Source organism: Octopus bimaculoides, chromosome 22 (assembly GCF_046866305.1).
Source record: "Octopus bimaculoides isolate indiv1 chromosome 22, ASM4686630v1, whole genome shotgun sequence".
NCBI lineage: Eukaryota > Metazoa > Mollusca > Cephalopoda > Octopoda > Octopodidae > Octopus > Octopus bimaculoides.
Window position 1 is genome coordinate 7,205,431 of NC_142949.1, and position 12,683 is coordinate 7,218,113.

The following is a 12,683-nucleotide window of genomic DNA, read 5'->3' on the forward strand; positions in this document are numbered from 1 at the left end:
GACATCCAATATTCTAAGCTTCCATGGGTCCAATGAGATTTATGGAGACTAATATTCTAAGGTCAGAGGCATCTAACTCAAGCAAACATTAAAGTAAATGAAGATTAGATAACACTGGATTATATCAGATTACATAGATTTGTGATAAATTTGGAAGCATTAAATTTTCAGAACTTTCCAAAAATAATTTTTTTTTTTTTTTAATTAAAGAAGCAAATCTTTTTTTTTTTCAAATTGATGCCATCAAAATGCCAAACTGTTTTGAGACTGTCTGAAATTATTTTGAAAACAATGCATTACTCACTGGTTTGTATCATTCCTTCTACAAATTCTTTACGAGTTAAAGCTCCATCGCAGTCTTTGTCCTGCCGCCTGAAGAAGTCTGTGATGCGAAGTTTCTTTTCTTGAATCCAGCCCAGATATCGTTGACGCCACAGGTCAAAATCAAAGTTCTTAAAACTTTCAAGCTAAAAAAAAAAAAAAAAAAAAAACACAGAGAAGATAAACATTATACAGTTTCTAAACTTTATATCCAGGTTCAATAAATGCAATAATCAATAAAGAATTGAAAAAAATATTGATCAGGTAAAACTTTCTAAAACAACAATGAGAGTATGGTTGCCCAACATCATCATCATCATCAACAACAACATTTAACATCTGTTTTCCATGCTGGCATGGGTTGGACGGATTGACAGGAACTGGCAAGGAGAGGGACTGCATCAGGTCCCATAGTCTGTTTTGACTTGGTTTCTACAGTTGGGGGCCCTTTTCTAACGCCAACCACTTTACAGAGTGTACTAAGTGCTTTTTACCTGGCACCATCGCCAGTGTGATGGGCGGGTCTTCTCAAGTACAGCAATGCACCACATGTCGGTCCTCTGTCATCTCCTTTGTAAGGTTCAGAGAAACAGATCAAGGGTTTAGGGGGGGGGGGGGTCTAACTGGACTGAGTGCTCAGATTCCTTCTGTAACCATAACCATTTTTTTTTTATATATTTGTCCATGGAATATAAACCATCCACCACCTCATGAATCGGTAAGAAATACCTTTCAGTATTTGTTCAGAGTTTTGACATTCTTGCTTCAAATACCACCAAGCTTCAACTTGGGCCCAACACCCTTTTCAGGGTCAATAAAATCAAGTACCAGTCAATTTAATCAAATAACCCCTCCCCACAAATTTCAAATTGTATCTAGCTTAGAAAGAATAACTACCACTATGCTACTACTGTCCTTTTTATTGTCATTATAACCATTATTATTAGTAGTAGTAGCAGTAGTAGTAAAAGTAAGGGGGTGAACTGGTAGAATCATTAACATGCCAGGCAAAATGCTAAGCGACAGTTTGTCCGTCTTTATGTTCTCGGTTCAAATTCTGCCAGGGGCTGACTTTGACTTTCATCCTTTTAGGATCGATAAATTAGGTACCAGTTGCATACTGGAGTCGATGTAATTGACTTAACCACCTCCCCAAAATTGCTGGTCTTGTGCTAAAATTTGAAACCAATATTATTATTATTATTATTATTATTGTTATTATTATTATCAATCAGGCAACGAGCTTGCAGAATCATTAGCATGCTGAACAAAATACATTGTGGCATTTCATCTAACCTTACATGCTGGGGTCAACTTTGTCTTTCATTAAGTACCAGTCAAGCACTGGGGGGGGGGGGGGATCATGTGATTGACTTAACCCCTCTTTTGAAACTGCTGGTCTTTGGCCAAAATTCGAAATTGTTATTATTTGGGAGAATTGTTAAATCATTTGGAAAAAATGCTTTGTAGCATTCCAAATTGTAATCCCACAGAGGCCAACAAAAAGTATCAGTCATGTACTGGGGTTGACGGTATCAGCTGACCCCTTTTCTTAAAACTGCTGGTCTTGTACCTAAATTAGAAAGCACCAACACCACCATCGTCATCGTCAATTTTCAAAACTTCCCTTAGACGTGGAGAGTAGTAAAGGTTAAAAAAGGTAAGGGATGTAACTCTGGGATATTTATTAAGAAAATAATTCTGAGCGAAACGGACAGACGGGTGGCTCCATCGAACAGAAATCGGGTATTGATTGAGGTTTTAGAGGGGAAGCTAATGAGATGTTTGATGGAGATTTAGTTACTACTACATGTAGAGAAGGGAGTGAGGGGTGTCAGAGTGATGACGTAGAAACCTCTTCGACTCCAAAAACAAGGGAAGATAATGAGTAATAAACAACGAAGGGACATAATTACATAAGAGTTTAACTTGTGAAATAATTGAACCAGCATAAGACGGCGGGATCCTCCACCCTTTCCCACATTTAGATTAGAAACTGCCCTTCAATGAAGCCCCATCCCTAAAAAATTGATGGGGGTGAGAGACAAAACAGTAAGTCTTTAAACTAAAAGAGTAATCTAATAAAAGTTCATCATCATCATCATCGTTTAACATCCATCTTTCATGCATGCAGAGGTAGGATGGTTCACAGGAGCTAGCCAGGTAGAAAAACTACCCTAGGCTACCGTATCTGTTTTGGCAGGGATTTTACGGCTGGATGCCCTTCCTAACACCAACCACTCTGCAGAGTGGACTCAGTGCGTTTTACATGACACTAGCACAGGAGAGGTCAGTTTTGGCAGGACTTTTACAGCTGGATGTCCTTCCAAATGCAGACCATGTTACAGTGTGGACTGGTTGCTTTTAACGTGGCACCAGCACTGGCAGAGTCACCAAGTAACTTGCAAGACAAGGAATTGTGAGAGGGACGGGAATTTGAGGAGGGGAACTCATGTCAGAGGATGAAAGGTTCAGTGATAAAAGTTAGATTTGTAGTAAATTTTAAAATTCGTTTTTTTTTTCCTCGGTAAAGATGGGTGCCCAGTTCTCATGCATTTCATTTGTGCTCTGGTACTACAAAGGCCCCCCCCCACACCTCTTGTACATGGTTGTTAAATCTGCTAAAAATAGCAGCAAGAACATTCATATCTGTCTTAAAACACAAACAAAATGTGCAAATTTGACAATATGGCTCGTTATTAAACATGATACTGTTTGTACATCAACTGCAATATGAAATCTAAGAATAAACTCACCTCCATCAAAGTTTCCAACGCATCCTGTAATTTCTTCTTGCGGTCTACAGACATACGCCACACTGTTCTCCATTTATTCTGCAGAGCAATAACTCGTGGATTGTGGCCATCGATTTCATTTAATCTCCAATTACTAAACACAAATAGAAGAGATCTCATCAGTAATTCACTATAGAATAGACAAATCACAGAAAAAGTTAAATTATTTCCTGATATTACCAGTGATGGCAAAAGTATAATTCCAAAGTTACCCATTATATGACAGGTAATAGGCTAGTATATGTATGTGTGTGTGTGTGTATATATATATAAAAGATATGGCTTTCTCAAGTATTTTATAAATACAGAACATTTGAAGAGATTTACTCAAGTCTGAGAATGGTAAAAAAAAAAATCAATAATTCCATTTACCTTCCATAATGCCGTCCTTGAGATAATTTTGATTCACTTGTCACTATTTTGGTCAGTCGATCAGCATCGGCATTTTTACTTGTGATTTCTTCGTGAAGATCCTGCAACAGAAGAAACAGAAACCACATTTGATGCCACTGGGTCTTTTAGACAAAGTAATAAACTTTGGTGAAACAGTTAAATAAATATTTAGTGAATATTTACAGAAGAGGGTTTTGATTTTGCAAGTTACTTGGTAACTTGATAGGTTTCAGTGCCACATAAAGAGCATCCAGTACATTGTAAGATGGTTGACATTAAGAAAGGCATCCAGCCGTAGAAACCATGTCAAAGCAGACATTGGAGCTTGGTGCAGTCCTCACTTGAACCATTCAACCCATGCCAGCATGAGTTGAATGGCATGATAGTTCTGTAAGTAAATATTTGCTAAATTTCTAATTTATGATCCTCATCAAGTTATCTCGTCATCATTGAGAATGACAGATGATTTTTGTGGGGACCTTAAAGTGAAGAAGGGTTCTGCATTGTCAATTTCACTCACTCATCGGTGACCTGTTTCAATTCAATGACAAGACCTGGTAAAAATAACTGAGGATGGAGAGGGATGCAGTGGGTAACCAAGACGTCTTACTCTCTGTACTCCACAATGCATTGCTGAAGTTGCCCTTCCTTCTGCTGAACCATAAAGGTCTCTTCCGCATAGTTCAGCGAATGCAGTCTTCACACACTAACAGGTAGATAAGCCCTAATCATCATCATCATCAACATCATCGTTTAACGTCCGCTTTCCATGCTAGCATGGGTTGGACGATTTGACAGAGGACTGGTGAACCAGATGGCTACACCAGGCTCCAATCTGATTTGGCAGAGTTTCTACAGCTGGATGCCCTTCCTAAAGCCAACCACTCCAAGAGTGTAGTGGGTGCTTTTATGTGCCACCGGCGCGAAGGCCAGTCAGGCAGTACTGGCAACGGCCACGCTCAAAATGGTGTATTTTACGTGCCACCCGCACAAGAAACAAACAGGGGCACTGGCAACGATCTCGCTCGAAAGCCCTTACACATGCTGTGGGCACAAGTGCCAGAAAGGCGACGCTGGGCACAGGTGCCATCATGATTTCGCTTGCCCCAACAGGTCTTCGCAAGCTGAGTTTCGTGTCCAATGAAGACCTGTTGGGGCAAGAGAAATCATGATGTGCTATTTAAACAATATCTGAGACCCTGACAGCCGCAACTACTCCAGGTCAGAGTTGTTGCAGTGTAGGAAACAGCAGCAGCAGCTTGGAGGTGGTTCCACATGCTTCAAGACTCTGGAACTCCCCAAACTTGGTCCCTCATTACTGGACATTTTGGTTCACAAAATCCCTGCCACAACTTACCTGGTGCTCTTTTAATAGGGTCTCTACAACTCGAATGTCCTCTGGAATTGGGTCTTTTTCTTTCGTTGCCAATAATACTTGGCAGTCTGTTAACCAGGCCAATAATTCTTCCAATAAAGCAGCATTTCCCTGAATACTCTTCAATGCGTCCTGCAGTCGTTGTGCTCGTGAATGGGATCGCTGTATCAACTGCAATTAAATGATTACAAGATTAATTAATAGAAATTAATTTATTTTAAAATTAATATGAATTACTATTTGTCTTTTTACTTTTACTTGTTTCGGTCATTAAACTATGGCCATGCTGGGGCACCACTTTGAACAATTTATTTTAGTCGAATGAATCGACTCCCAGCCCTTATTTTTTGTTTAAGCCTGGTACTTATTTTATTGGTCACCTTTTGCCAGATGGTTAAAGTTACATAAACACACCAACATCAGTTGTCTAGCAATGTTGTGGAACAAACAGATACAGACATACGAAGGGCTTCTTTCAGTTTCCATCTATCAAATCCACTCACAAGGCTTTGGTCAGCCTGAGGCTATAGAAGACACTTGCCCAAGGTGCCATACAGTTGGACTGAACCTGGAACCATGTGGTTGAGGAACAAACTTCTTACCACACAGCCACACCTGCACCTATGAGTCACACCTAAATATTTTCTTTTTCTTTAATTAAATGCATGTTTAATTAAGCATGGATTAAACTGCAAGATTATGAAAGGGAAACAGTGTTCTGTTTCCCTTAAGGCAGCGAGCTGGCAGAAACATTAGCATGCCAGGTGAAATGCTTAACAGTTTTTCATCTGCTGTTACATTCAGAGTTCAAATTCCTTCGAGATCGACTTTGCCTTTCATCTTTGCGGGGTCGATAAATTAAGTATCAGTTACACACTGGAGGCGATGTAATCGACTTAATCCCTTTATCTGTCCTTGTTTGTCCTCTCTATGTTTAGCACCTTGTAGGTAATAAACAAATAAGAACCGTTAGCACGCCGGGCGAAATGCTTAGCAACATTTCGTCAGTCTTCATGTTCTGAGCTCAAATTCATCCAAGGTTGCCTTTGCTTTTTGGAGTCAATGAAACCAGAATCAGTTGCAGGATATGTGCTTCGACATAGAATTGGCAGAAGAACAACACTACCATGCCCTTGTACAAGAGGCTGCAAGGCATTACTTACTCTGGGCATAAAACAACTGAACATGCACAAGTATTATTCTTATATTTGTTTCAGTCAATTGACTGTGGCCATGCTGGAGTGCCACCCTTGGCCGAACAAATCGACCCCAGGACTTATTCTTTGTAAGCCTAGCACTTATTCTATCAGTCCTTTCTGCTGAACTGCTAAGTTGCAGGGACGCAAACACACCAGCATCGGTTGTCACAGACATATTTACAACAGGCTTCTTTTGGTTTCCCTCAACCAAATCCACTCACAAGGCTTTGGCCTGCCCAAGGCTATAGTAGAAGACACTTGCCCAAGGTGCCACGCAGTGGGAATGAACCCAGAACCATGTGATTGGAAAGCAAGCTTCTTACTACACAGCCATGCTGTGCCGGTTACATAATAAAATATAAAGATGTTGGTTACCTCACAGCCAGTCATAGAATATCCAGTTGTTATCATCAATACTAATGCTGTACTATACTTTCATAGAATGGTTTCACTATGGAATAAGAACAGATAGTAGCCATAGTACTTACTTGATCCCACCGCGTTTGAGTAATTGTAAGGTAATATTTGACGAATCTAACAGCATTTGGGTGACAGTGTTTTAAAATTCTTTCAGCAAGGACCTTGATTTTGTCGACTGTGTCTTGGTGATTACGAAGACGTTCTTGGAATTTCTGAAAAATTGATTTACACAAGAAATAGAATATATACACACACACATTTTCACATACATGTATATATAACTTTCTCCCTTCCTCCCACTGATCTTTGAAGCCCTGAGAAATAATGAAGTTAATGAAATGACCCATTATGAAGCTGGTGTCTGGAAAATATTTACATGAAATTTTGATGGAAGATTTTTATTTGGATCATTTTAAAATAGGAATTTTGTATCTTAGAACTAGAGGTGGTCTCAGGTAAGTCTGTATAAAAAGGATGAAATTGTAATTTATCATTCAAAAGTGTAATTTCTGTATTAAATTTTAATTTGTATATTAACCCTCTAAGCATTAAGAATTTGCTGTCAAATGTAGTTTGAGCATAAAACGGATCAAATATTGTGGCTGGTTTAAATGCTAAAAGGTTCAATTGCAATTTTAAGAGGTGGGGGACACGAAGTGAAAGAGGGAGAGATATAAAAATTACAAAACAAAAAAAGAGAGAAACGAGGACATAAACTTACTTCATGTCGTTCAATCAAATGAATAATGGAAAGTTCATCATCAGGTAGGGGTCGGAATTTTAACTCAGATTCTACAGTTGGAAGAAATTCTCTCATCACTTGGACAACCTCTTGGAATTCATCAGCCTGAAAGAGAAGTAAATCAGCATTTAATATCCTTGTTCTTTGTTGGCATTTTAACAGGATTTGATGGGCCCAAGAATAGCATCATGTTCCAGTCTGCTTTGGCAGGGTTTCTACAGTTGGATGTACTTTATTGCCAACATCTTCCCATGTACCGGGGTGCATTGTCTCACCTCACTGGCAATAGTAAGGGCCGCCATGCAGTTGGCAAGACTACAAACTTTAAAAGGGGGCAACTTTATGCTAGGAGATGAAGGGCAAAATTATTAAACTATAAATTATTGTTAACGATTAAATTGTGGAAAAGTCATTTTAACATCATTTGTTGGGGCGTAGCACATAACAATTGTTAGGAAAATCCGCTTATGAGACGTTCTAAACTTTGCTAGTATCAATCTTTCATTTATGGGTTGCCATTCTATTAATGTTTTAACCACTTTCTTAGTCAGCATCAGAGCTACTCCCCTTGTGTGACACGCCTTATCATCTTTGTGCTCTGAGTCTATAATTGTTTTTCCTGAAGCTAGCTTAGTTTGTCCATTATCAATCCACCTAGTTTCGCACAAACCCAAAATTTCCAATTTATAATTGTCCATTTCTTTGCTAATATTTTCACACTTTCCAGCAGTAAACATTGTTCGAACATTCCACGCACCAAACCTCGTGGAATTCTTTGTCGAAAGCAGTATCAGCCAACTAGCTTCCCTAGGGCTTTGACTATTCGGCATCATAAAACACCTTTGACTCTGGAAACCTTCGGTTGGTAAAAGAATACAAGACTTGTCAACCATCAGTGTTTTCGTAATCAATTTGAAAGCAATTAAAAAAAGAAAGAAATACACGAAAGATGCTAAAGTTTGTTTGCTTTTTGTTTATCTTATGAGATGCGAAAGTCTTTGTAGCAGAAACTCCAACCTTGGCCATTGACACAGTTCAACTGCATCTTTGTCCAGCTATCTTAAAGATCATAATGTGGTTTGACAAAATTTTTGGCACCTCATGAAGTAAATTAAGAATGAATTTAACACTGTTTGTGGGTTTTTTTCAATCATTAAAATGTTCCTTCTCTGATAATAATTCTTTCAGCTTCAACACACAATTTCAAATCAAGAATCACTTGTCAAACAAGCATAACTCCAGAATATAAATTATATTTTTCCAATAAAAACAGAAAAAAATTACTTGTTCTCTTAATAAATTTTGACAGTTTTATGAATACAAGTTTACTGCAAACATTTACATATTTTTGCATAAATTAGAGTAGATAATTTGATGTGAAATAGTTTATAACCAATCTTAAGGCTTGTTGTTGTTGTTGTAGGAGGAGGAGATGCTTCCATTGTTTGGCTAATTGAATAAAAACAATAGCAATTAATATATTTCTTTACAATATTTGCCTGAAAACATACAAACAAGTAAGGTTTAGAAGGAATTTAGTACAGTAATTAATTTTGTCATTATTAATTTGGTGTTTGGGAGATAGCAAAATATTCAGAGAATTTTAATAGCCAGCTTTTTTTAGTCCCAAAACAGCAATTTCAATTACCAAACAGTTTCCTGTTGAAAAACCTTTTTAAGAGTAAAAAAAGGTAAACTACAGGGTACCCATGGAAAATGCAAGGGTGACAAATATTTAGTTTTGAAGATAATTACTTGCAAAATTAGATTTAAACTGAGTAAAATAAATGTTCTTATGTAATAAATAAGAAAATATGCATACAGTTATAACTGTATACAAGTTATACATAGACAGTTAAAATTATAACAAATATTTCCAGTTGTGTATTTAGCTAACTAAATGACCTGTCAGTGTTTCAATAACATACAAACAGTCAAACTACAATAACAGCTGTCTTTACTGTGCTTGTCAGGAGTAACGGACAATCAGAGAAATGGAATTATATTAAGAAATGATATTTACCAAAGTTAATGCCTCCTTTAAACGAGCCTCTCGACTTTCACTCAATAAATTAATCCGTTTCCATAAAAATACCAGATCCTCAATGTGTTGTTCAGGTATGCTTCCAGCAGACTTCAGGGCTTCCAAAGTTTGTTCCCGAGCTTCCAGTTCTTGTTGCACTGACTGGAAATAGATATTTAATTACTACAGAAACGGCTTTTTTTTTATTTTTCTTTGTTTTTTAAATAATTGTTAACTACATCAAGTTGTTCGACAGAAAGCGAGGAGCAAGTTGAACAGTTTGTCCAACATACAGATCTACTATGGTTTCGAATATCTGTGTCTGAGTAACTGTTGAGGTTTTCACTTGTCCCCCACAAAAAATCACTGAGTTACAAATGTTAACATCAGTAGCCCAGTGGTTGTTGTAATTTCCTTGTCAACAAAGCCATAGACACAGAATAAGAGATATTTTGTTTGAAGACAAACAACATAAAGAACGACCCTTCATCAGTTGTTCGCTGGATGCCCTTCCTAATGCCAAACACTTTACATAGTGTAATGGGTGCTTTTATGTGTCACTAGCATCGGCCACGACTACAATTTCCCTTGGCTTGGCAAGTCTTCTCAAGCACAGCATATCGCCAAAGGTCTCAGTCACTTGTCATCGCCTCTGCGAGGCCCAACGTCCAGAAATCATGCTTCACCACTTCATCCCTTGTCTTCCAGGGTCTACCTCTTGTATGCATGTATTCATCTAACCCATGCTAGCATGGAAAAACAGACGGAAAAGTGAACCAAAGAATGAATTCTTGATATGGGTTGTTTTTACAAGCAGGGGTCCTTTATCTAATTTTCTAGAAAGTAAAGGTAGCGTATTTGCTAGAATGAAGTATAATAATCAGGTTGTATACTGAGGCACAGTTCAATGGTGATAGCAAGGTTTGAACTCGTGACTACAGAGTCACAACTATTACATGTGAAGTAAATAAACAAACCTTGTGTTGTTCTATTAATAGATTTACAGTATCATAATCTCCAAGTATACATTCGTCTTTAGACAGCATTGCTTCTGCTTTACTCAACCATTCTTGCAGTGAATTCAAGGCATCGGACACGCGGCCAGATGTCAGCAGGGCTTCATCAAGTTTATTCTGGCTAAAAATGGACAAATAAAGAACAAAAAAAAATCAGAATAAATATAAATTACACTTTAAATCAACAAAACAATCTAAAATAAAATTAATTAACTTTCTCATTAGAAAAATGAATTTTGTTTTTGGTCTTATGTCCAGTTTCCTGATATCAGGGCCTTGGGCCAATGTTAGACAATATTTGAACCGGCAGAATTCTTAGCATACCAACAGCATTTCTTCTGGCTTTACGTCCTAAGTTCAAATTCTGCCAAGATGGACTTTGTCTCTATCATTTCAAGGTTGATAAAATAAGTACCAGTTGAGTACTGGGGTTCAATGTAATCAACTAGCCCCACTTCTTTTAGGTTTCAAGCCCTGTGCCAATAGAACAAAGAATGTGAAAAAAAAAAAAAAAAAATCACCATTATTATAATCCCTTAATCGTTAGCACGCCAGGCAAAATGCTTAATGGTATTTTATCTGTCTTTATGTTCTGAGTTCAAATTCCGCCAAGGTCAACTTTACCTTTCATCCTTCTGGGGTCGATAAATTAAGAACCAGTTTCATACTGGGGTCGATCTAAGTGACTGGCCCCCTCCCCCAAAATTTCAGGCCTTGTGCCTAGAGTAGAAAGGATTATTATAATTCCTCAAGATATTGAGCTAGTAGAAGAAATGCCTTGTGGTATTCCAAGTTCAAATCCCACCAAGGTCAGCTGAGCCTCTCATCCTTTCAGGGTCAATAAAATAGGTACCAGTTGTGAACTTGGGATTGATGTAATTGACTAATTTCCTTACCACAAAAAACTTGCTGGTTTTCTGCCAAAATTTGAAATCATCATTTGATGTGCTTTTTTCCATGCTGGCATGGGTTGGATGGTTAAGCAAACACAGACGAGCCAGAGGGCTCTGTCAGGTTCTCTGTCGGCTTTGGCAAGGTTTCTACAGCTTCACGCCCATCCTAACTCCAACAGCTTAAAAGAATGGTACTCGGTGCTTTTTTTTTTTTACGTGGTACCAGCACCAGTGAAGTCCCCAAGTACTCTACAACTGAATGGCTCTACAAAAGGGACCCCAACAGAATAAGTACCAGGTTTAAAAGATAAGAACTGGGTGCAATCCAATCAGCTCCACTGGGTGGCATTTGGGGGCAAGGGCATTCAACTAAAACCCCTAACCAACCAAACTATTGCGAGTAGATGGGAACTGAAAGAAGCCCAACATACAAATGAATGCATGTTTGTGTGAACCCTTGTCTTGACGTCATACAATGGTTGTAAACGAGCATCACTGTCATACAAGAGGGGTTGTTCATTTCCAGTCTTCCATGGGGAAACAGTACCTTGGTTGGCAACAACGACGGGCATCCAACTATAGAAAATCTGCCTCAACAAATTCAGTCTGACCCACATGAGCATAAAAAAGTGGGCATTAAATGACAATGATGATGACGATGACAATGATGATGATGGATATTAAGAAAAGTGCTTAGTAATTTGGCTGAGAAATAAATTAACTCAGCTGACCAGAAGGTATAAAGTTTCCTCAGTTGTGGCCATTTAATCAATGTGGAAGATATATTTAGCTAGATCTCCCAACGATGTAATATTTATAGTTGAAGATATATATAGACAGAGAGAGAGAGAGAGAGAGGGAGAGGGTCTGATGTAGTGAGAAATGTCTGAGTAATTATTATTACCACCCCCACCCACCACATATACACACAAATGACAGGCCAGTAATCACGGAGATGGAACCTCTTTATAGTTATTGAACCTGCTAGAAATAGCAGCCAATTTTTTCTCATATCTTGCCCTGCTGTCTTAAAAAAAAACACATTGGGATTTATGTGTTCCTGGGTTCCCATCACATATGAAAAAAAAAAAACAACAACAATGGCCATGGCTAGATTGTCTTTCATCATAAGTCTTTTTTACTTGTTTCGGTCATTTGACTGTGGCCATGCTGGAGCACCGCCTTTAGTCGAGCAAATCGACACGACGACTTATTCTTTGTAAGCCTAGTACTTATTCTATCAGTCTCTTTTGCCGAACCGCTAAGTTACGGGGACGTAAACACCTGAGCATCGGTTGTCAAGCGATGGTGGGGCGACAAACACAGACACAGACACACACACACATATATATACATATATATATATACATATATATATATATATATATATATATATATATATATATACATACATATATATACATATATATATATATATATACGACAGGTTTCTTTCAGTTTCCGTCTACCAAATCCACTCTCAAGGCTTTGGTCGGCCTGAGGCTA

General features: G+C 38.1%; 1 protein-coding gene across 1 annotated transcript in view; it reads right to left on the reverse strand.

Annotated features, from left to right (window-relative positions):
* LOC106873493 (uncharacterized) overlaps positions 1-12,683 on the reverse strand; it is a 296,970-nt gene that overhangs the window by 28,911 nt on the left and 255,376 nt on the right. The window contains 8 exon segments of the mRNA XM_089339867.1: positions 305-467; positions 3,078-3,210; positions 3,489-3,589; positions 4,867-5,055; positions 6,572-6,715; positions 7,225-7,350; positions 9,269-9,430; positions 10,246-10,405. Coding sequence (XP_089195993.1) covers positions 305-467; positions 3,078-3,210; positions 3,489-3,589; positions 4,867-5,055; positions 6,572-6,715; positions 7,225-7,350; positions 9,269-9,430; positions 10,246-10,405 — 1,178 coding nt within the window.